The following is a 25,712-nucleotide window of genomic DNA, read 5'->3' on the forward strand; positions in this document are numbered from 1 at the left end:
ACTTAAAATGTTTCTGATTCTTTCAGAAAGTCAATTAATCTCCCCTACTACTTTCCATAACCAAAAATTTTGATTGTGGGAAACAGAATGAGGATAAGGGATGCCGAACAAGCACAGGACATATGTGAACCAGTTCACTTTTTCCCAATGAAATAAAATACTATCAGTTCTGCTACTGGCTGGTCTCAAAAGACTGCGAAAATCACGTTTGCTATTCAAGTAATGTAGACAATACAGAAGACAGAGGAAAGCTGTTTGCCCATTTTTATTCTCTAGGATGCAGCTACAGAGGACTGAAGAGATGATTCAACATCTTGCTTGCAGAGGCTAAAATTAGAGGGTCCTACTCTGTTCCCTAGCTTCCCAACTCCACAAACAGCCCCACCATCACTCTGCTGCCACATCTAGAATCTGTATGACTGTGTAGTAAGATGAAAGCCAAGCCAGTACAAGAGAGGGGGTAGAATTAAAGCTGGGAGAAAAACCATTTGGCAGCAGTAAGCCCTGGACATATACTGCACTCAGTTGTGTCTTGAAATACTCAACTGTACAAAGGAATAAATGGAAGGCTGTACAAATTGACAGGCTCATTTCTAGAGTGGAAAAGTGAAGTCTGTTTAGTACATTCAAAACTTGCTCTGTGTTCCCATTCTAACTCACAAAAGTCTGCAAACTAGCCAGAATTACACACTTTAATGTATCACTATTAAAGAAGATCTTACAGTCTAGAAGAATCTTCTAAGGAATTACTTAGTATTATTTCCTCTTTAATAGAAATGTTAATGCCCATAACTTTCACTTACAACTTCATAAACAACCCTGACTTTGAATGAAAATGACATTAATATAAATAGTTAAGCAGTATCGAGTCACCAGGAACATCCCAAAATGAAAGCTTACAGATAGAATTAGAGGATGGTTTTACCAAAAACAGAGGAAATGGTGAAGGGGCAGAGGGAGGAGCAAAAACAAAAAAAGAATTATCTGTTGTTTCTCTAAATTTTCCCCATTGCAAAAGAGAAACAAGATTACAGTTAGCTCCTTAAGAGTACGATCTGGACAATGGAGAACAGCAAAACAGCCCACAGAGTCCACTTCACTGTACTCCACAGAAAAACTTATATGGGGACAGTATTCAGAAATCAGACTACCCAAACAAAGCACACCAGCTCAAAAAATTAGGTACTTAATGTATTAAAAAACTCGTTTTGCCACTCAAAGGTTAGAAAGTTGAGCAGAGCCAGAAGCCAACTCCTCAACTCTGCTCCCCCAACAGTATTTTGCTCACTGGCAGAAAATTAATATCCTCTTAATTTTTAGGGTTCTAGAGGGTTTTTTTTAAATATAGTTATTGCTATCCTTCAGAATTGTAATGTCAACTGAAATTTACCCCAATTTTCTCTATATATTTGCACAAAATAAAACCTCCATTCCCTCTTCAGTTACATACAGCTAAGCATATGCTTTTGTACTAATAACGGCCAATACAAATATTCTGAGACATGCTCTTTATTTCACAAAAAAAAAATTGCTAGTATGTTAAGAATAGACTTAAAGTGCTAAAAAATCATGACTGCGAACTTGAATTTTCCACAATAATCATACTAACAAAACCACCATTAAGAGTAGCTATTATTTCAGAATCATATTTAAAATGAAAAAAATTCTTTAGGTTAGAAAAGACCTTTAAGATCATCAAATGCAACTGTTAGCCTAACACTGCCAAACCCACCACCAAACCATGTCTCTAAGTGACACATCTACCCACCTTTTCAACACCTCCAGGGATGGTGACTCCACTACTTCCCTGGGCAACCTATTCCAGTGTCTGACAACCCTTTCATTAAGAATCTTTTCCTAATATCCAATCTAAAGCTCTCCTGGTGCAACTTGAGGCCATGCCTCTCATCCTGTCACTTGCTACTTGTGAGACCAACCCCCTTCATGCTACATCCTCCTTTCAGGTGGTTGCAGAGAGTGATAAGGTCTCCCCTCAGCCTCCTTTTCTCCAGGCTAAACAGCCCCAGTTCCCTCAGCCACTCCTCATCAGACTTGTGCTCCAGACCCCTCACCAGCTTCCTTGTCCTTCTCTGAACTCGCTGCAGCACCTCAGTATTTTTTCTATAGTGAGGGGCTGGCCACACTATTTCCCCACGTTGCTGGCCTTTCTGGCCACCTGAGCATGCTGCTGGCTCATATTCTAATAACATTACCATGTAAAATTAATCATAGATGATATAGATGAGGACTCATCAATTTAAACTTGTAATGGCAGGCACAATAATTTGTATGTACATAATCATTGTTGAAAGTCTAAAAAGGCATCAGACAATTTGTAATTTAATTATTATTGTGTGGTTTTGGTACTTTAAGATTTTGCAGGTTACCTGGAGGAATATTTCATTTTCAATATTAAACTCAAGCATATACACAGTCTTAAAATAATCCCCAGAAGGGACCCCCCCACTCTATGTCATTATGGCCTATGATCTATAGTTAAAACATTCTCCTCCTACTGGTGTTTACTCTTTTTAAATTAAAAGAATGCCTAAATTGTCTGAATTTCCTTGTTTGGAAATTTATTGATAAAACGCTGCCTGATGAAGGAGTAATTTCATTCAGTTAAACTCGTTTTGATACAGTCTAACTTCCAAGTGGCTGCTGGAAGTAGTTAATTCACCACCACTGCTGGAAATAAAGCACAGTGAATGATCTGCAATTATACAGACATTTCATTATTCAATAATCTTCAGTCTGTCTCAGTCTCTTCAAACTATGTGAAGCTCAAGACTTAGACATAGTGATACTGGATCTGCAATTCAATTAAGAACACAGGAGGAGGTTTGCAGATTTTCGTTGTCTTTGTTTCCCTCTTCAAACTGACAGCTATACCAGAGCAGCTATCTGAGCATGATAACAGCTTCAAAGTAGAGCTAATAAGCAGTTATACAGATACAGTGTCTACTGCAGAGGGACTAGACTGTCACAATCTTCATACTGTTGAAGTGGTACAGTTTACAGATTCCAGGTAGCCACAGTTATAAACCACTCCTTAGATCTTAGAGCTGGGAAAGGCACATGGAAACTGCTTTCCTATCAAGAAACCCAAATATAAGATATATGCCATTTCAGTTGCTTTTCCAGAAGACAAACTGAGACCAACTCTTCTCAGATCACCAAATTTTCATTTGATCACTATAAATGTGACTTCTCACAACCTATATATTAGTCACTGCACTAGACTCTTTGAAACCTCTAATTTCATGTACCTCACACAAAGATCACAGTAAGTGTTTATGCAAATTAACCACTAAGAAATGTAGCCCTGTTTTCAATTTTGTTCCACCTAACGGCCATCTCAACAAAAAAGTGCTAATGGACTTAATTTACATTTCCCTATGTCAGATTTCAAAGCAGAATCTGAAAGAGCCACTGCTTTTTAGTGGCAAGACTAGCAAAAGAAAAAGCCACCTGAATATTTAGGTATCTGCATGTTGATTTGACAGTCATCTTTGTACTTCTTTAAGCAAAAGAACATTTGTTTTAACATAAGTCTATTAAAATTAGAAAGAAGCTTAGACTAGCTGCCCATGACAAGTGATCAGACTATCAAGCTACAAGTCAGACTTTACAGTATGTGTAAGGAATCGTACAAGCAATATAAAACCCACGAAGTCTCCTTACCACTTGTTGTGCAATGTTGACATTAGACTGTCCGAATGTTTTTGGCAGGAGCTGTTTTCCAAGGGTATTTACTGTAGAAGGATGAACAGCCAGTAGAGAAACAACTCCTAAAACAAATAGAAGTAGATAGTTTCAGGTCAGCCATGTTGTATTATTTTAGCAATTCCAGTTTCATCTATACTACCAATGCGTATTAACAGAAACTCGTTCTGAACTGCATAGAGAGTCAATATAAATGCTTCATTTACACATTTGAAGCTAGAAAATAAATCAAAATTGAATTATGTTCTCTCAAACTTTCTCCTGTTTAACGGTATAGCCCAATCGTCTAGTATGAACGTGTTTTAATTCCTTGTACTCCCAACTTTTCTCTCAAAACAGAGTATTAGAGGTAACAGGCATCTGACAGAAAGTATAATCCCCTCCTATCCTTATCCTTTGTGATTACTGAAATATTTTCCCACACCCCCTGAAAAACATACCCAACACTCCAGCATATGACATACCCTTCTGAAGCATGCTGGTCTACAGGAGATAAAATTTGATTAGTACAGGCCTTTCCAAGAGAATATTCCCAGCTTTGCTCTAAGTGTCCCCTCCCAGCTGAAGGCACGGAATTAAAGAAGAAGTCTTCAAGAATCCAATAGCCAAGCAAAATACATGCAACACAGTAGTCCAACCCTGCAGGGAAAGCTGCTCTCTCACTCTTCATAAGCCATTCACAATCACCACTGATAGGTTAGCAAGTCTTAAGCCATGTAAAACAAAACTTCAACTACAAAAATATTCAAGTCAGATATCCTCTATTAAAAAAAAAAAAAAAAAAGAAGCAACAAAGAAACAAAGACTGACTACAGAAAAAGAATAAAAAGAATAATGGAGCAAACAACTCTTTAAATACCAGCGACATTTATTTTGCTGAAACAGCTGCCAATTGGTTGTTAGTTGAAAGGTATAACAGCTCTTTCACTCAGCTCACTTTTAAAGGAGCCAAAGTGGCCTTAGCATTACTCCTACTCCTCTTCCTTTTTCCCATTATCCAATACAGAAGCAATAAGAAAGCATTTGTACAATGGTTGTATCAGGAATGGCCCTAATGGCCTACCAGCCCTCTTATGCATTCAGGTAGTCTACAGATAAAGTTTGGAACAATTCAAATCCTGTTTAGGCCCTTGCTTTCCAAAAGGCCTGTATCTCCTAGCTGCTATTGCTACACCATGTCAAACTAATAGCTTCACCCTTTCTCAGTTGACCAAATTTGAACTGGATGCAGTAGTCTGTCATTCTTCCATTAACCAACTTTCCAATGTTCCTTCTGAAAGTCAGTAGCTATCTAGTCCATAACGTAAGTCCGTTATGCCTTTCTGTTCCTTTAAGTACACCTATCACTATCACAGCCTGTTTATGTGTGTGCTTCCTCTCCACAGAATGCAGTAAAGTCATCTAAACTACCTTGGCTATTAGTGTTTGTGTATCTTCTTCACGGCTTCCTGGTGGTCAACAGGTCTTTTTTAACCTCCTCCTTCATGATTTGAAAACAGCAAAGCAATATGAAGATTATGTTTTCAGTATAAAGTAAGAGTTGTAACCACTTTCCAAGCCTCATCTATTTGATCATCTTTCCTTACTTCTGACAGTTTTTGTTCTCCTACCCTTTATTTTTGCAGGGGACTGGGATAGACACATAATTCATGACAAGGAATACAATGTTCTTGTATCATAGCACATTTTCTATTTTATTACCTGTTCTTTTCTAAATAATTAGCAACATTCAGTCTGCTTGTTCCACACCAAATATCAATACCATGTTTTCGTAATACAACCTACAGTGACTTCAAGATCTTTCTTGAGTGCTAATAGCTCATTTGGGGTCCTTATTGTATCTAGTTTGGTTTTCACCAATTATTAACTCATGGGAGGACTGTCTCACTCTATGAGACCATACTTGCTGTAACAGGCTGATTAAGGACCTTGATAATCAAGGTTTTTTTGTTGTTACTTTTAAGAAATTCAAGGACATCATACTGATTAGATAACCCTTATCTACATGGTTGTTGACTTTTTCAAAGCATGACTTTGAAAAGACATAACTTCCCTTTTTCCCCTCCCTCTAGAAATACCTTGTTAACTTCTGCCCATTATCACATTTATCCATATGTCTACTACTTCTTTGTTATGCACTCAACTGATTTGCCCAACACAAGTCTAACTTACTCATCTGCAGTTACCTGAATCCTTCAAAAATTGGTGCAGTGCATGTTGCTTTCTATCCTTCTAGTACTATATGAATTACACATACACTGAGTTAGTAGGATGGAAGTACCATTGCTAGGTCCTTTAAGAATTCACAGGTAGGTAATTCTCTGGGCCCAATGACTTTTAGGAAAAACTTGATAACGTGAATGGTTAAGACAACAACTTCTAGCAATACTTCAATAGGACATCATAAAGAACAGTATTGCCATAAGACTCTCCCTAATCGTCATGATCATCTATCTACTCTTCAGATGTACTCAGAGACTTTGTTCTTCTGATATGTTTAAAAAGAGTTTTTTATGTGATTGTATAGTTTCTTAAAAACGTTTAAGCAGTCAAAGACAAATGCAAAAATCTTGCACTTGTGATAGTGTAACTCCAGGCAACAGCAGAGGTCAGGGTTTGCGTGGTTAGGAAGCTGACGTGCAGAAAAGGACCCAGGGATCCCGGCAGACAACAAGATGAATGTGATCCAGAAGCACACCCCTATGCTCATGAAGACCTAACCACATCCTGGGCTGCATCTGGAACAGTACAGCAATCCATTATTAAATCCCTTTACTCCAACATTCTTAAACCTGTACCTGGATTATTCTGTTCAGTTTGGGGGCCCAGAGTGCAAGAAAAGCATTAATAAACAAGTGAGAGTCAGCAGAAAGACACTAATTTTGCCAGGGTACTAAAGCATATGATGTATAAGGAGAAGCTGGTGTGTGCAGCCTATGGAAGAGAAGATTAATGTGGAGCAAGTGATATTATTCGTGGAAATCTTATCACTGCTTTCAACTATCACATGGAGAGTTACAGAGATAACAGAGTAAAAAGTAGTAAAAGAGGCAACAGTCACAAGTTGCTGCACAGCAAATTCCAACCAGACATGAGGAAATAAAAAAAAAAAAAAATCACAATGAGAAAGATAAAGTGCAGCAACAGGTTGTGTAGGAGGTTCCCTGGAGATACACAGAAAAATTCAGCTACTGAAGGCTTTGTGCTTTGAAGCTGGCCCTGCTTTGTTTGTAAGGTTAGATTAGATAGCCTCCAGCATCCACATATTATTAATTCAATTCTACGAATACAAACAGGTATCTTGCAGCTAAAACATCTGTGTGAAGAGTACATACCATCTAAAGTTTTAAATTACATTAACACTGCCTATAGTGCTGTGCCACAGTTAATTCATACAACGGAACCAATTTGTCTCTATACAGGAACCACAAGGTATGTCTGTGTCTACGGAACAGATCAGCAAGAAAACACAAATGTAACTGTGAGAACAGTAACATACACTTCACAGTTCAAAGCAAAGTCAATCTATAAAAGATATCATACTAAACAGGAAAGAGCATAACTGCTCAACAATAGGAAAAAAAAAAACGAAATAAATAAGGGAGGTGTTTTGTTTAAGAAAGGGTACTTTCAATTTGTGTCTGCCCATGTGCATCCTCCTATTTTCTCATTAATCTGTTCTGCAAACATTTTTTTCATATCATAGAATCATAGAATGCTAGGGATTGGAAGGGACCTCGAAAGATCATCTAGTCCAATCCCCCTGCCGCTAGATGAGGCTACACAGGAACGTGTCCAGGTGGGTTTTGAATGTCTCCAGAGTAGGAGACTCCACAACCTCCCTGGGCAGCCTGTTCCAGTGCTCTGGCACCCTCACTGAGAAGTTTCTTCTCAAGTTTAAGTGGAACCTCTTATGTTCCAGCTTAAACCCATTACCCCTTGTCCTACCATTGTTTGTCACCGAGAAGAGCCTGGCTCCATCCTCATGACACTCAACCTTTGTATATTTGTAAACATTAATAAGGTCACCCCTCAGTCTCCTCCAAACTAAAGAGACCCAGCTCCCTCAGCCTTTCTTCATAAGGGAGATGCTCCACTCCCTTAATCATCTTTGTTGCCCTACGCTAGACTCTCTCTAGCAGTTCCCTGTCCTTCTTGAACTGAGGAGCCCAGAACTGGACACAATATTCCAGGTGTGGTCTCACCGGGGCAGAGTAGAGAGGAAGGAGAACCTCTCTCGAACCTACTATCCACCCCCCTTCTAATACACCCCAGGATGCCATTGGCCCTCTTGGCCACAAGGGCACAGTGCTGGCTCATGGTCATCCTGCCGTCCACCAGGATCCCCAGGTCCCTTTCCCCTACACTGCTCTCTAATGGATCATTCCCCAACTTATACTGGAACCTGGGGTTGTTCCTGCCCAGATACAATACTCTACATTTGCCCTTGTTATATTTAATTAAATTTTTCCCGGCCCAGCTCTCTAGCTTGTCCAGGTCCTGTTGGATGGCAGTACAGCCTTCTGGTGTGTCAGCCACTCCTCCCAGCTTGGTGTCATCAGCAAACTGGCTGATAGTAATCTCTAGTCCCTCATCCAAGTCATTGATGAATATATTTAACAGTACCAGCCCCAGCACCAACCCTCGAGGCACTCCACTAGATACAGGCCTCCAACCAGACTCTGCCCCATTGACCACACCTACATTTTTCATCAAAGGCTCATAATTCTCTGGTTTCATAGTGGTTTTGTGCATGTGCATTTCCTGTTTGTTTGTCAAGCATACAAGCAGAAATAATTCTATTAACTTAGCTTTACAAGTGACTGACAGCTCAGTTTCTCAAAGGAATTTTACTAATCATTTGTTAATTACTGTTATTCCTACAGCAATCACCGCGATCCAAATAATCCTGTACCTTGTGACCAACATATGGTGTGCATAGTAGCACGCAAAAATTAAACCGCAAGTTTGCAAACAGCTTCCCTGGCACCAGCTCTTCTTCCTTTTCAAAACAAACACATTATTAATACTGCTAGTTCCTCACACTTCTTTTTTTCTTCTTCTTCCAAAGACTTCAAAAATCATGGGAAAAAGGCCATGTAAAGCAGGAAAAAAATACACACAACTACATAACTTCTGCTTAAATTCTCAGTCTCCCAAACACTAGTTTGGAAGACTAGTCTTAGCAACTTATAAGCAATGATTAAACCTAAAGGGAAGTGGAACTTCATCACGATGAAGTTCTGGAATGTCTCCAAATAGAAGATAATGATACAGATGCGATCAAACAGTAATGTTGTATAAAACTTGCACAGCAAGACCAGCAGCACCTTTTAACAAAATCTGATATTTATCTGCCTACAAACAGTTTCAGATACGTGCTCTCTTAATTCAGAGTATGTGGTAAACAGCCTTCTTTGGTTATTAACTGCATTTAGGGGAGAACTCTTTAACTGGACCTTTGCTTACATATGAAAACAAATTCAAAAGAGTTTTACCAAAAAGAAGGATTCTCTTGCAGAATTTTAGCACTAAGACAGACCAGCAATACAGCCAATTATGAACATTTTAAATGACTTGAGATGCCACAGCAAAAGACAGTACATCTAAAATTAGGGAAAGGAGCACTCCCTGCAGACAAAGCAGTAGGTCTCTCTAAAAGCTGACTGCTCCAGTTCATGAAACAGTAGTGACTTCCGTATTTCAAATCAAAGAGGTTGGGCTGAGGTACTCCTTGCCTCAGGAACAGAAATCCCATTCATTTTCTGGTGCAATCTGTAGATATGTTTTCTTTACTTGCAGAAAGAACAACAGAAGTGACGCAACAACAATCAACAGAAAAACAAGTCAGTTTCCTGACAATGCAGTTTCAAACACACAGAGACTTATCACAGTATCACAGTATCACAGTATGTTTGGGATTGGAAGGGACCTCAAAAGATCATCTAGTCCAATCCCCCTGCTGGAGCAGAAACACCTAGGTGAGGTCGCACAGGAACATGTCCAGGCGGGTTTTGAATGTCTCCAGAGAAGGAGACTCCACAACTTCCCTGGGCAGCCTGTTCCAGCGCTCTGTCACCCTCACTGAGAAGAAGTTTCTTCTCAAATTTAAGTGGAACCTCTTGTGTTCCAGCTTGATCCCATTACCCCTTGTCCTATCATTGTTTGCCACCGAGAAGAGCCTGGCTCCATCCCCATGGCACTCACCCTTTATATATTTATAAACATTAATAAGGTCCCCCCTTAGTCTCCTCTTCTCCAAACTAAAGAGACCCAGCTCCCTCAGCCTTTCTTCATAAGGGAGGTGCTCCACTCCCTTAATCATCTTCGTTGCCCTACGCTGGACCCTCTCCAGCAGTTCCCTGTCCTTCTTGAACTGAGGGGCCCAGAACTGGACACAATATTCCAGATGTGGTCTCACAGGGTAGAGTAGAGGGGAAGGAGGACCTCTCTCGATCTACTAACCACTCCCCTTCTAATACACCCCAGGATGCCATTGGCCTTCCTGGCCACAAGGGCACAGTGCTGGCTCATGGTCATCCTGTTGTCCACCAGGACCCCCAGGTCCCTTTCCCCTACACTGCTCTCTAATATGTAATCTCCCAACCTATACTGGAACCTGGGGTTGTTCCTGCCCAGATGCAGGACTCTACACTTGCCCTTGTTAAATTATCAGTCTGTCTTCTAGCATAGAAGCAATATCGTACATGGTGGAACCAGATTCGGTAAGAAGTTAATTTTGCAAGCACTTTTTTGATTACGACCATCCCCAAAAGAACATGCACAATGAGAGTGGTTTGTCAGAACGTGAAGTAACTCATACCGTCTCCTACAACAATCTCAACCAACCTCTATCCAGCAGACCAGTTCGTAAGTAAATACGTGATCAAAGGTTAGTAGTTGAGCAAAGGGTTATTTTAAGGAAAGCCTAAAGAAAATTAACCTTGCAGACGACATTTTGCAGTACAACTGCTTATAAGCACTCTTATGAACTCTACAAACATTTTGTCTTAATTATATAAGCTTTGAAATTGATGGTTTTAACAGAGCAGTTGGTATCTAGCTTAACAACAGCTATAGAACTCAAACACAGCAATATTATTAAGCCAGTCTGAATACAATTCAAATATGACTTATGCTCTCATCACATTACTATCAACAACCTGATAAACTCATAACTAAGAGGGTATCAGCTGAAGAGCCCAATAGGTCTTTTTCAGGAGACCAAAAAAAAGCCCAGTGAAACTTTCCATGAACAAAATTTAATGAAGTGACACAGACACAAGATTCCACTGTGACTGTCACTTCTGAGAAGGCCAAGTGCCATCTGGAATACTACAATCCTTATTTTGGGAATTTTTAAAAAAAGTTCATACGAATAGAATTTATACAAAGCCAGAGTACCTGTACTGCTTGAGATGCAAATGACTGATATATGATAATATGAAAATTACAATTATCTGGAAAACGTTGTAGATTCAGTTTTGGCAGTCTACCATATGTGGATTTATTTTTTTTTTTTTTGTGACTAAAGAGATAGCAGGAGAAGGATTGGGAATTCTACACCAACACCACTAGCAAAATTCCATACTGTCACCGTTTTGTAAAGCAAATACAGACAAAGCTAATTTCAGCTCCAAACCTGCCTATCAAACCAACTGCTTAGAACAGACAAAATCCTAAATAACAAAATGCAAACTAAAACTAGTCTTTAAGTGCAGCTGACAGCTCAGTAGGCTATTAGTAGTGCCTTCCTCCCTAGTAAATTAAGAGCAAAGCATCTGCATGTCCTGCAAACAGAAAGGAAAACTATAGTCTGAAATCATTCAGAACTGGAAGTTTGTAGAAGCTTTCCAACTTTTTTTTTTTTAATTCTGTTCAAGGCAATGCATTTGTCTCCAGTATGAAAAAAAAATATATACACAAAATGCAAGACCTACAAGATAAGCTACATCTAAACCATCATGTCATTAATCATAATTACCATTCTATCAATTATTTGGGTTTCTGTCAATAAAACTGACAGCAATATGCCTCAGAGCCTTTTATCCCATGCACTTGAAAGTTTCAGTTGCCCACTTTCACATGGCTTCTCTGCTTCTCTTCACAGAAACTTCCACAGCTAATAGGAAATCAAATGCCAAGCAATTCCCTCAAAACTGTTTTTATAGTGTTTTCAGTGCATTTTGCTTTACAAAACTGACCCAAAGTCACTAAGCTTGAATCCTTGCTTTCTTCCAAGAGGAGTCTTGAAGACACAGCTAAGATGAAAACATTAGTTTAAAGGTGCCATTTAAAGTGCCTTTTATCCAGGCCACACCACCTAGGAGAAAAATCACTCTTTATTACAACAGCATGAACTTGATTAGATTATCAGAATACATAAATATACAGAATACGTATAAAATAATATGTATAAGAATATGTATAAAAGGTACGTTTCTTATCATCCTTAGATATGACTAGGAAACTGTGCAACGTACCTTTAGGATTTTAAAAAGTCTTTTTAGACTTTTCCAAATACCATTCCTATTTCCAGGAGTTTTACGTCTTGAGCTTGACTTTAGGTAATAAAAATAATAGTTTGAAATTACCTCACCTGCAATAACACACAAGCATTTCATAACCAAAGTTCAGATATCTGTTTGCTGAATTATGAATAATGGGCCCTGAAACAGATCTCTGCTTCTGTTCCAGAGGAACAATTCCACTCACTGCCAAAAATCAGGAAAAGTTAGATTTTGCAAATAGAATTAACAACAACATTACACTGCAGAAGTTTCTTGTCATATAAATAAAAAGAATACGATAATCTTACAGTTAGGCACTGTTGAAATGTTAGAGTCTCAATACACCTTAAAAATTTACACATTTGACTTCAATTTTTTTCTATTACCAAATCTGAAATAAAAACAAGTTTTGTCTAAAAAATGTGAAACCATATTTTAAAGTGTAAGAGATTAAAGGAGCTAAAGACATCTTTTAACAAGCATTTTCTGGTCACATACCAATAGTGCCATCTACTGGCATGACAGAAGATCCAAATTTTCTTTCTCAGTAATTTTAAAATTAATTTAAGAGCTTTACTTTCAATAGAATGTTAAATATCATCGGTTATCTTTTCCCTTGAACTCATCTGAAGGAGATAATTTCTTTCAAGTATCTTCACAAGCAAGAGGCAGGATCAGAATTCAACAGTGTTCTATCTAATCCTTAAATATCAACACTAATTTGACTATAACAAGGGACCAGAAAGTGGCAGTTTTCTTCAAAATGCAACCTCCCTGAACAGCAAATTTTCTAAGTCTCTAAAATTCACTGCCTAGTAACTATTAGAAGACACAAACTCATAAGGAAGTTTTACTCGTTCAGTGCTTATTCAAATTTCTTTCCATCCCTCCAACCCACACGTATTTTCGAATCCTCAAAATTAATTCTCATTATTATCATCACTCAAAGTCCATGTTCAGAGTGAATTTTAGCAATTTCAGGTTTAAGCTGTTAGCTAGTGGATACACCAAAACAAAGCTAGGAATCAACACATTTTTTTAATCCCAGAATGGAAAGAAACTAAAATAACAATCAAAACATCCAAATGAGATTATCCTTGCCTCGTAACCAAGGTATGAAAGAAGTAAGCAATTACCATCAAGTCAACTTGGAATTTTACTCCACAATTAAACTGCTCTCTTACTCTGCCTTTGATAAAGCAATGTTTTCTTTTTATGACTGCCAGAAAAGCAATAGTTATAAATCACAATTTGGGTACCCTTACAGTCTTTCATCACGTCACCTTTGAAATTTTTATAAATGTTGCTTCTGATTATAATTTAAGGGTTTACTAGATCGATTTAGGCACAATTTCTACAAAACCCATTACTGAATCTAGGGTAACAAGCAAATGAAAGGGCCCTGTGTAGTAATGTTCTCAGCAATTGAGGCATTAGGGAAAAATTGCAACTGGATATTTTGGAATGAGCCAAGGAAACTTGCAACTGCTTCCAATGGCTTTTAGCATTCCTCCACAATGTCATAATTGAAGCTGACAGTAAATACAATGGCACAGGGCAACTGGCACATATAAAACTGAGTAGCTTCATGAGAGTTCATCAGTGAGAGGACATCTGGATATACAGCTACCTTTTGCTGTGCATGTTTACTGACTCACAAAGCTACGTTCTGAAACCAACTGACATTACTCAGGATCTCCTGAAACAAAAATCCTCCCTTCTCACTCTCTGCCCATTACATTGCTACTTCTGTCCCGAACATTTATATCAGAAAACCATCTTCCTGGTTACCAAGTACACCAAACCTTTCACAGTCATGCTTGTTTCAAACCACTCTAGACCAAATCTGGGGATTTATGCCACTTAAACCCTACCAGACTACAGACTCGGCAGACCTTGCACTTAACAGGAAAGCTGCACTAAGATGTAAATGTCATACCCCATGTCCTTCCAGGAGAAGTTAGAGCTTTTCAGCAGCACCACCTTGAAGCCAAACACACTGAAAACCTGCATTACCCAAGTTTCCTCATCTAAGGACTGGCACATACTCAAACAGGAAACAAATTTATCCCAAACATATGTATTTGCATCAAGAAGAAAGCTAATTAGATAGTATTTTTCTGAAACGTTTGTAAGATCTAGGAATCAATATGGCCTTCTATCAAACAGGTTGATAGAAATGGTGTGTTGCTTCACTGATGCTTTCCCAAGATTCAGCTGTAAGAATTAGCATTCTAGACTAAATTCTCTGTATTGAAGTAACAAAAGCAGGCAGAGAGAAGATACTTCTCTGGTGAGCAGTGCTAATGGTATCACCTTAATACAAGGGAAAACCTGTACCTTGCTCAGGCAGCTCCACGGAACGCTGTTTCTTCAGGGCTAAATATGGTGTTACACTCCAGTAATGAAAATGCACAGGGACATCAGAGAACACAGGTGAATTTACACTCAAGTTATTCCGGCGTTTACACAAGCACTGAAGGAAATACAACCTTCCAGCTCATTTAAACCACATATAAAGACGGATAACCTCTTATTCCACACTAAAGATGTTTTTGAAGAAAAACTTTTCTAGAGCATTTTCTAGAATGGTATTTATGTGCGTGATCAATTTAGTCAAAATTACATGCATAATTTTTTTTTTATTTTTTTTTTTTTTTACTCTTTTCTTTTCTTAGATAAAGTCACTCTCTGTTTAAAAACAAAAATCCTAATCTGGAGTTCATGGTTGAGACCAGTCTCTCCAAACTGAATTAGACTGAAGTAAAAAATATGTCTGGATTGGCAGTCTGTTTCTGACAATTCATATTAGTGGATAACCAGGAAAAACATGTAAGGACAGGACTTGTATACAGAGGTAACTCCTTAACACACCCTCTCTTTCCCAGATTCTATAGCTTTAGGACTTTTTGAGCAAGACGATGTGCAATGTAACTGTTCAACATCACAAGATGATTGACACCCCCTTTTCATTATTTATCTAAGAAAAAACAGCTACATACCCTAACAAAACTCAGTCTAAAAATGACCTATTCACGGTACCCAGGTTTCTGCCAGTCCAGACTGAAAGTTTACGTAAGTCCATTCACATGCTATTCTGTGCAGCAGAAACTGTGCAGGCTGTAAGAACTATTGCATAATAACTTGTTTTGGCCAGAAGGGTCAATCTTTGCTTATCTTTCATAGTTGATTCGTATACCTACTACTTAGTCCCATACTCACCTAACAGACCTTTGGTCACATGTTACAGAACCATTTTAAGAGAAATATTCTGCTCTTTTTCTCCCAAATCACATTTTTGCACTCATGTCCTTATAACCCAGTGGATAAGTAATTTTTTGTCTTCTATTACTCCCATAATACCTTTACTTCTCTGACACCTGAGCTCCTCCTTCCTTCACACCACATTTTCCACACAACATGTGGAAAATGAAGCAAGTTCTCCCAACTTCGTTGTTGAGGTGGAACTCTTAATTTGCTATATTTCTCAAAGTTGCTGGAATGCACCCTCCGATATTATTAATCCAATGACCTTGAGTGCCATGAAAGTGTAAAGGGAATGAACTTCAAAAAGTAGTCAGATTCTTGCATTAACAGATTGGGCTAAGCAAACCACTCAACTGACACAGTAAGGAGATTTTGATCCTCTATCAATAATGCAATGTGTTCTCAAACGTTTAGTGTGATTGCCTTACAATTTCCAGAAAAGACTTCTTCCTTTTAAGAAATACAAATTTGAAGAGGAAAAGAAAAAAAAAAAGTAAAAAAAATCACTTTTAATGATGACCACGAGAGAAGAATAGAAAGATTCTTTCCTGACGTCCTTCAATTAATCCCAAGAAGCACACCAGATAAACTGCTACCCTGTGGAAAGCTTACTCTGTGTTTTTATCTATTGCTATGGACTGAATCCTCTTCATTGTGAAATAACAAGAAATTTTGCACAAATTTAGCGAGACATCAGAGGACTAGACTTTTTGATATTGTGGAAATGGCAGGACGTGTGGTTCCAGTTAAAGGACCTTGGACAGGTTATACAGAAGTATGCGTTTTATGAGTGTCAGGAGTGATAGCCCAGGACAGTGAGAATAATATCTTGGGTCAGAAAATCGCCCTCATACATATGATGTGTGAATGTTGGGCCTGGGTGTGTGCATGAGTGGGTCAGAGCGCCGCCCACAAGATATGCATGGGAACATGACTGAAAACAGTCACAACATGAGTGTGGTGTGTTTGCAACAAAATTTTTTTTAAAAAACATGCTGTCTAGCCTTTTGGTCCAGGCCCGTATCTGTAAACCTGTAAATTGAGAACTGTTAATAAAAGTCAGCTCAGCTCTGCCTGGCTCTGCTCTCCCTGCTAACAAGTACTCTGTGTCTACGTGTATGTCTGTGTCTGTATGCGTCATTCCTCATCACCACAGATATAATGGCATGTAAAGCAGACAGCTACTTTTTGAAAGCACACAGTACTTTTGTATGGAGTTGTTACATTTAAAATTGCAATATTTAAAGTCTGGACAAAAACCTTAAAATTATGAAAAAGTGGCAAAGGAAAATAAGTACTACTTTAGTGAATGAATTCTGATACACATCTGAATATTTTAGTGACAAAATATGTTATTTTAAGCTATTAAGGCAACAGAGCCTGCATATAAAACACGAACAAGTTAGAGGCAAGAAACGTAAAACAATCGAGCCAAGAGAAACAGTTTCTTCTCAATATTAAGAATTAGCTGCTGTCCATTAACTTTACACAACCCCCTTAACAGCAATGAGGTGCAAAAATTAATTGAGGATAGCTTAGTTTGCGTGGTTTATTCATGTTGGTATACATAGAGAATAAAACCAGAGGAGCTGCAAGCCTATAATAAACTATTTATTCACTTGAATTTATTTGAGAAACTCTACGAGCAATGAAACGGCCTCTGTTGTGCCCAGTTCTACTTTAAGAGCTATGTAATAATGGAAGATTCACATTTCCAATTCTTGCTGTCTAGACTGCACTGTTTTGACTAGCTCACCACTGACTGTAACAAGGTCTAGACACAGATGCTACGTGGGTGTAAAATGTCCCAGACAAAAACATCTGGTTTATTGCCCACAGAGGGTAGGGAAAATGGTATAGCTGTTAAGGATCAGGTAATCTACCTGCACACTTTTGTTGTCCAGGAGTGTGTAACATATGGATAAGTTAGTGAGTGTCAGTTATTCAACCCTTAGTGGCTTCTCCATCAAGTACATAGTGGCAGATTAATCAGCCCCTCTTTTTAAAGCAATGTATATTTTTAGACAAGTAAAGGTCAAAGAGAGAAGCTATTGAGATTCCCTTGAAATACTTGATGTACTTAGAAAAACTGTTAGTTAAATTGATGGTGACAGAAATCAGAAGTTGTGCAAATGAATTCTTGAAGGGGTTTCCTGAAATGGTATATAAAAGACTAGAGCAAGAATACTAATAGAGTTCACCTGAACTGGACTACAGGTTAATCTGGGAGTACTAGTGTAATCCAACAGTGCATAAAGACCATAGATTTGTCAACAGTGAGGTTTACAAAGAGCATCAGACAAGTAAGTGACTCTGACCTACTAAATTTCACCCTACTTAGTACAGCCTATCGAAGCATGCCATCTGTCACACACAGGAATAAACCAGACCATCATCATTTGGAAGCAATAAAGGAAAATGGCCATTTCACCAAAATCTGTTGTGAAATGGTTGTGAAAGAAATGTGACCTTGCACAGAAAAATTACTGATACCTCCATACAAATACCACTGCCGCTCCACTTGGAGTCATATATACTACTTTGGGTCATTGTTCATTAAAGTTGATGAAAGCAATCAAACAGGCTCATTCTTTATGACCATAAGGAAAATCCAGAGGACAAAGAGCTCATCTGATGAGGAATCTAGGAAACAATGGCTAGTTGGCCTGTCAAACTAAAGACTTAAAGATACACAATTGTTATTTATAAAGAGTAGGTAAACACACTGGAGAAAACTATTAAGCTGAAAAATAACACTGCCACCAGCAAAATGCATGAACTGGCAAGAATACACTGAACTGGAAGTCAGAGAGTAGTTCTACAGTCTCACTATGGAAACAGGCTTCCCCTAAGAATACAGGGGACATAAATCTAATTTTCACATACACCAGAACCAGTTTACAGAAGAGGTTGTATCATATAGCTGTCCAGAACTGCAGACGACTGGAACTCAGTGGTGCTCCTGGTTTTTCTCCCCAACTATGCTATCGTAAAGTGCAGCACACAACTCCCCAGATGTTTAGATATTCTCAGTTTTTGAGCTTATATATCAAATTTAAGCTTATACCCTGTGTTTTATTAAATTGATTGATTACATTACACTATGATAAATGCACAGCCACTATCTGCAAGTCCCAAACAGTTCTGCTCAAAATATTATTTCAGATAGGCTTGCACTAGTGTGGATGCACTACCATAAAAACTGTCATAACCCATTTTAAACAGCTACACTCCTGCATTTTCCCCATTTGGTAAAACACAGGGCCCCAAAAGGTGTTTTAGATCATCTGGTATACTAACGAAAAGATCACATATGAGATGACAAGCCATCACTGAACTTCACATGCCATTTAGAGGCAATGATAAACCACAGAAAATCTCCAGTTTGCTTGCTGATTATGTAAGATATAATTTAAGAAAAGCTTTACAAAAATTATGCTAACAAAGCAGCTTAAAGTCAGTAATAAGCATAACAACTGAAAACTCAGAAATAGAGAGTCTTACTAAAAATTGTGTTCTTACCTTTTCCAGGACTTAGGTTTTGGTCTATGAACACCTTAAGCTCTCCATTGGCTTCAATTAGTCCAGCCTGTTAAAGAAAGCAACTTTTATTAGATTTACAAAGACAGACATTTATTGTTAAAGATGAAAGAAATCATACCAGAAGTCTCTGCTGCTACCACTCACATTTTGTCACAAACCTGCCACTATGTAATGGCACTGTTTATGGCACGGTATTTGCCAAACATTAAATTGTTGATTTAATAAATAACATATTCTTAAAACACAAGCAGAAAAAGTTTACAACCACCTTGCTATTTTGTGTCCTAAGCTCTTACAGTATACATGTACTGTTTTAACAGACAGCTCTATATCCTTCTAATTAAAACCAATGACACCTTCGACTTACACCTTTCTGTGTGTAGGTACTCTTTACCCACCACAGAAGTTAACATTATAGCAAAAACAGTAGAAGTGGTATAGAGTGCCTTGAGCCATTTTAATCAGACAAAAAAGCATTAAGAAGAAACACCTTGAGCTTTTCAATTAAGTATTTTAAAAGATCAGAATATAAAGGTCTAAAGTGAAAGAGCTATAGGATTATATATAAGTTTATAATCACCATCCTTTGAGAAAGCTCACAGAAGTTATTTTTTTTAAATACTATTAATTTTTTGATAGAAAACACTTTGTGCGGTAATTCCTTGTTCTCTACAGACAAAACAGTTCTGAAAAAAAAAAAAAAAATGAACACAGGACACACAGACTGTTTCATTTAGAAGGAACAGCAAGAAAGTCAACACTTAACCATAATTTAGCATGTGGTGTCAGAGAGGCTGAAAAGTCCCTACCTGCATTTTGTGCATAGCTAGTATTTGCAGGTTACTACAGATCTTCAAGGGACAATGAAATGGTTTGCTTTCGGTCAGCAGCAAAGCTTTTCCCTGAGAAACCTACCTGATGTGCCAGAAGTTCAGTAAACTAAGCCACTAGAGGATGCTGTGGTGCTGTTATTATACAGGTGTATGACAGCAATGATTTCTTAAGACAGGCAGGGAACTTGAAAAAACGGGAAACTTTCTCTCCTCAGTGAAAGGGGAGGGGAGAAAAGAAGATGACTGAGCACGGGGGACAGGCTGGCAAGTAAGCAGAAGAGAAATTTTGCTATGGGAAGCGTGAAGAGCAGTGGCCTGTAATAGTATGGCAGCAATGAGAACCTGGTGGCACAAAGAAAACTTAAATGAGGGGACAACGGAAATGATGGGTAGAATGAAGAGCCTGGGGCAGTTCTGTCCTCTGTTCTCCTAATTTTCACCCCCAAAGTAATAAAACAGCATTGTTTTAAGGAGACTGCATCAACTTACCAGTACACAATGCCTGTTCTTCATCTTGCCCACAGTAGGGATTCAAAGTTCCACTTGCACAAATGACAGCTGTATTGCCCTATTCCCAGACACCACAGCTTCTTATAAGCCTAACTCTTCATCACACTTACTGCATAATTCAGAAGGGCAACGCACTATATCAGGTAAGGTATACTTATCAACATGAAATCAGTATCATGTACAAAGATGTTCTTAAAGCTACAAAGATGTTACTAGAGCTACATTCTATGGCAATATGACATTCTAGAATACTGTAATCCTACGTGTTATATGAAGATGCATTTTTGTTAAGTGTTACATTATATTCCCATTCCACCTCAATTTCACAACAGGAGTGTTAAACCACACAGAACGTGCAGTCTCATCATCATAGTTTCTTTAAATGCACTACTTCATTTTCTATTCAACAGTAGAAAGAAGGGCTTCATACTTAAGGCTTCCTGCAAATTCTCTTTTCTCTGAAAATCAAATAAATATCAGTGAGACTAGGAAGACATTTAATATATTGATTAGTGGACTGCCAAGAAAATGTCTGGTTTAATCTGTAATGCCTTTCATTTTACAGCATGGGAATTTAATAATTTTTATTCATTCCATACATCAGTTTAACATGCAAAAGCAAACCTGCATCATGTTCACATCAGTAACAGTCATAATCCAAACCCAAATATTTAAGCTGTGATATTCAACAAATCGAAGTATCAAATGCAAACATTATTTCAGTAATTAGCAAATTAGGCAATCCAGTAATCAATTATTTATTGGTCTGTTCCTATTTTTTTAAAACCAGAATGGTCTGCCATACAACCATTTCTATTAATTAATTTTATCCTTTAGTATTCAACCAACCACCTTATCTTAGCATCAAATAATCTCATTATATTCAAGTTTTCTTCTATATAATTAAACTATACAGTGATGAATATTATTGCAATTAACAGGCAAATCCAAAAACCGCAATCTAACCTAGCATTACAAAGGGTCAAGTTAGTACACTACATGTCCTGCTTCACGCCTTTGTGTGACTAAAATTACACAAGTCACTAAGATGAAGAACATTTGGGAAAAACACTGCATTTAATCAGCAATTTGGGAAAACTCAGAGAACAGCAATTACTGAACAAGAAGAATCCCCTCAGGAACCACGACACCGATGAACCAGTTGCAGTTCCGCCACCTTCCCATTCCAGTGTCTTACTGAAGGTTCAGCTCCTGCAGTTAAAATGGCTGGTAAACATTCAACTCACTCGTAAGAGCATGCCTAGGAAACACTCCAAGAAAACACTCCAAGAAAACTACCTGGAAAGAATACTACCAAATCTCACAGAAAACGGCACCTCCAGCTGCTATTACTCATCATGAAAACTGATTTCTAGAGAAAATTCTGTTACTCCAGCCTCAGTATGCTCTTCACACTTCTAGATACACTATTTAATTCTAAGGTTATCAAAATTTATCACTAGTTTTGAGTCTCCTCAAAGTCACAGATATGAGCTTTTGGTAAAAGAGAACTGAAAAGCAAAGCTTCTATCTCATACAAAATTATGGTGTCTTTGTTCTAAAAGGGAAATACCAGGCAAAAAAAATCTCTCAGTATGCATTTCAAAGAAATGGTAACTCTCTGTCAAGTCAGATTATTTTGGAGGAGGGACCAGGATTACTTCTCCATAACGTATCTAGCACAGTGCAGAGCCCAAAAGAAACAAAGAGAGGAAAATGTGACCATAGCTCCCTTTAGGTATATCATAGTCAACAGATTCACAATGAACAAACAAAAGAAAGCAACACCACATCAACGGAAAGAGAAAAGCAGAACAGCAAGTACCTGATTTTCCTCAATGGAAAACGAACTTTATGCCAAGGAGGGTTTAGACATCAAGGAAATTCTATTTTCGGATGGCAAAATACACATAGTTTTCACGCCTTATCAAGCTACTTGTAACAAGGTATTTTGATTTTTTTTTTTACCTGATAACGTAATTTTTTCATATTACACATTTTCTTATCTTATCTTGATTCTCAACTTTCAAGTTCATTACTTCCTTTGACGATAACACCAGGGCTGCTTGAAATAATATCATGCTCTTAATATTCTATTCTGAAAGCTTTATAAGTTTGTGCAACTTCACAATTTATCATTGCTTTCCTCTTCAAGGAGACATTTTGGCTATGTATTCTTCCCTATGGCTACATAAACAACTAGTGTCCTAAGGAGACAACAGATACACCCTTTATACTTTACATATTTCAACAAAAATCAACAGTGATTTACAAAAACACCTTGTGACACTCAACATCTAAAATGAAATAAACTAAGACCTCCTTTTCAAAAATCAGAGGAAGGTTAAAAATCACTGGACAAATTAGTAAATCTGGTAATTTTAACTGAGGAAGCTATACTGGAGTAGGGATTCCAATGATAGTCAAGGCTTTGTCTTATCATATCATTCAGAATGCTTAAGATATCAACTGACAGGCTAAACATATCAAAAATTCAACTTAAGTTAGCACTGGCCTGCTATGAGATCATCATCAATCATAAGGACTGGGAAGTCTGTCTTTGTTTTATTTACAAGTAAAAGCTGAAAAGCACTTGTAAGTGCCCTCAGCCTGAAAAATCAGTAAATTGGGAAATATCTTTCTGTTGGCACTAAAGTTAATATGAAACAAAATTTGTTAAAAATGCAGTGAATCTCACTTATTAAAAAAAACAAAACAAAACAAAAAACCCTGAATTTGTACTGCAATACAAGGAACCTATAAAAGCACTACCAAGAAGTTTGACTAAAATGAGATTAAACAAGTACACATGCTATGTCTATCAGCTTTAACCGGAGAGTAAGGTCCCTCCAACACTCCAAGATAAGTAAACACGGGGAACATAAGAATGCTTTTGTGCCACAGCAATATCTTGCTTTTACGTAATGAGCCCATTTTAAATATACTCCCTGAAAAAAAGAGCTGAAAGAACAGCAAAAAGTGTAGAGATAAATGAAAACACGGGTATTTGCCAAAAGGTATTCTCAGAATAGAAATTTTCAGTTGCTAACAGCAGATTAAGTCCATTAGATTGAGGCACAGAGCTGGGCCTGAAAACAAGAGAAAGGGGTGCGAAATATACAACACTGGTTAAAGAACAGGAGTTGGCATGGGACATGCAGAAAAACAAGTAGACAATTTTGGGACTGGATGGGAAAAAGTGAGCTAGAATATCAGATGGAAGATGGCAGATTAAAAGTTGAGGTAGAGAAACTGGGAGTCACTGGAAAAGTACGGGAGACAGAACTGATAAAAACCTGAAAGAGCTTTAACAGGACAAGGAGATCAGATCCTGTGAGGAGAAGGGAAGAAAAAAGGAACTGCGAAAGTAAATACAATCTAGTCTAAACTATGACTGAAGGTAAATAAACTGGGACTCAGACTGAGAAATTCAAAGCAAATCAGGTTAGCAGTAGTAAAGACAGGACCCGAAAATGGAGAAATTGCGAAGGAAAAGTATTCCCGTTAGAGTCCATTTATTCCCTCCCAGAGCTTGTAAATGGCATCGGGAGGATGCCTCTGCTGTCAAGAGGCATTTGCAGAGTCTGCTAGCAAAAAGCCACACACATCTTGTGCAAACTGCACCTAACTTGATCCACGCAGCATGACAATCCCCTAGTCATTTTACTGCTTAAGAATAGGCAATAAACGTAAAGGCCCTATGCTATGCGATTTTACTATGCCCCACTTCACTGACAATATGTAGGGATATTTTGTTTACCTTATTTTAATATCAGTAAGCAGCAAACACATACAACAGAAAATTAGCACAGCTACAAAGTGGATAAAAGCTTATAACCAGAAACAATGCTACTTAACCTTAATTCTTCTTTCACCCCATCCATACGCAAATGTAATTTGTAACAAGATCATAATACATGATTTTTCCCATTGGACTCAGCTCATTGAGGGACCAGAGTAAACATGCTCTGGGAATGAATCATCATGTTAATGCAGGATGGTATTTTTATGGGACATCCAATTCATTTTTCACAGAAATGAAAACACAATGAAGATAAGAAGTAGAGAATTGCAGGAAAGAAAAGAAAGCTCTTAAATTTAAACCATTTCAATTTCATTTTGCAAATGAAGTCAGTAAGATCTATTCCTTACTGTATAAAGTAACAGAAAATAACTTTTAAAGCCAGGCTACAAGAGTGTGATCCTGCAAAATTCTCAGATGTGTTATTTTACTTTCTTCTGAAAGAGACCATACCACATCTTCAGTTCATGGCAGCATCTTCAAGATCAATGTGTTTGTAAACCACTCGGCAATGAGCTATACCATAGAAATGAGCTTTCCAAAAAGTAAATTGAATTACTAACACCTTAACTACCAAGGCATAGTCAAAGCACTAGATATTAAAGACCTGGATCACACAGAATTGTGAAGATAAAAACTAAACACAAGTTAGTTGCTCAGTTAAGCGCTGTTCATCTTTGGTCTGAATGCAGGCTCTACTGACACTGCACATATATTGGAAGCTGTGTATATACAGAATGTCATCTAAGGTGGTCTTACTGCTGAATGTGAAGAACATGTGCTTTCTTGGATGTTTTTTCTAAACAGAACAACACATTTAGAACTCAGCAAAAACTGAATCATAGATGAAGAATAAGTCAAATAGTGGTCCAGTCTAAGGAGCCACACAGACCAAAAATACCACAGGAGTTTAAATTATACTGGGATGTTTCTTACAATAATTCAATTGCCCAAGTGATACAGTCCTGGCAAAATTTAAAGCTGATATCCCCCAAAAGTAATCATGAAGCTGTAAGAATGAAGCAAAATTGATTTCAAGATTCCTAGGGTGAGTAGGCCCGAAGCACTGGTTTGCCACTTGTACCCCATGAACTAAATCGGAAAATAGAATAATAGTTTGTGTCCTCCTAGACTAAATACGCAGGGAGGTACAAGCAGCAGCCACTTCCACAACTAGCTCCTGGTGCCATTCTAGATTTGACCTAAATAGGCTTTTGTTTTTCTAGCCAAATCAAATCTTTACAGTAGTTTGTTCAACAGCATCTAAACAATGGCAGAAATCAACAAATAATGTTTCACAGGACTCCTTGCAAACCAATTTGCCTCACAAGCCTCCTTATCAGTGTATTGTAAGGCTACAGCAGCCTACAACATAATTTTCAGGCAAGTTCATGTAACTATTAATGCAATACTGGGATGCTTAGCAAACATTAAGACAAGTAGCCAGCTTAGCAACACAAGACAAGTAGCCAGAAGCATTTCTGGGGATATGAACCACTGTCAACCTTTAAAATCAAGTTG

At 37.9% G+C, this 25,712-nt stretch overlaps 1 protein-coding gene across 3 annotated transcripts in view; it reads right to left on the minus strand.

The window, feature by feature from the left end:
* Window positions 1-25,712, minus strand: part of TFDP1 (transcription factor Dp-1) — a 47,569-nt gene that overhangs the window by 14,340 nt on the left and 7,517 nt on the right. For all 3 annotated transcript variants that reach the window (XM_082050283.1, XM_082050284.1, XM_082050282.1), the window contains exons 3-4: window positions 19,026-19,092; window positions 3,685-3,791 (exon numbers count right to left, since the gene is read on the minus strand). In XM_082050283.1, coding sequence (XP_081906409.1) covers window positions 3,685-3,791; window positions 19,026-19,092 — 174 coding nt within the window. The remainder of the gene's footprint in view (window positions 1-3,684; window positions 3,792-19,025; window positions 19,093-25,712) is intronic.

Source organism: Streptopelia decaocto (assembly GCF_964273445.1).
Source record: "Streptopelia decaocto genome assembly, chromosome: 1".
Classification (NCBI taxonomy): Eukaryota; Metazoa; Chordata; class Aves; order Columbiformes; family Columbidae; genus Streptopelia; species Streptopelia decaocto.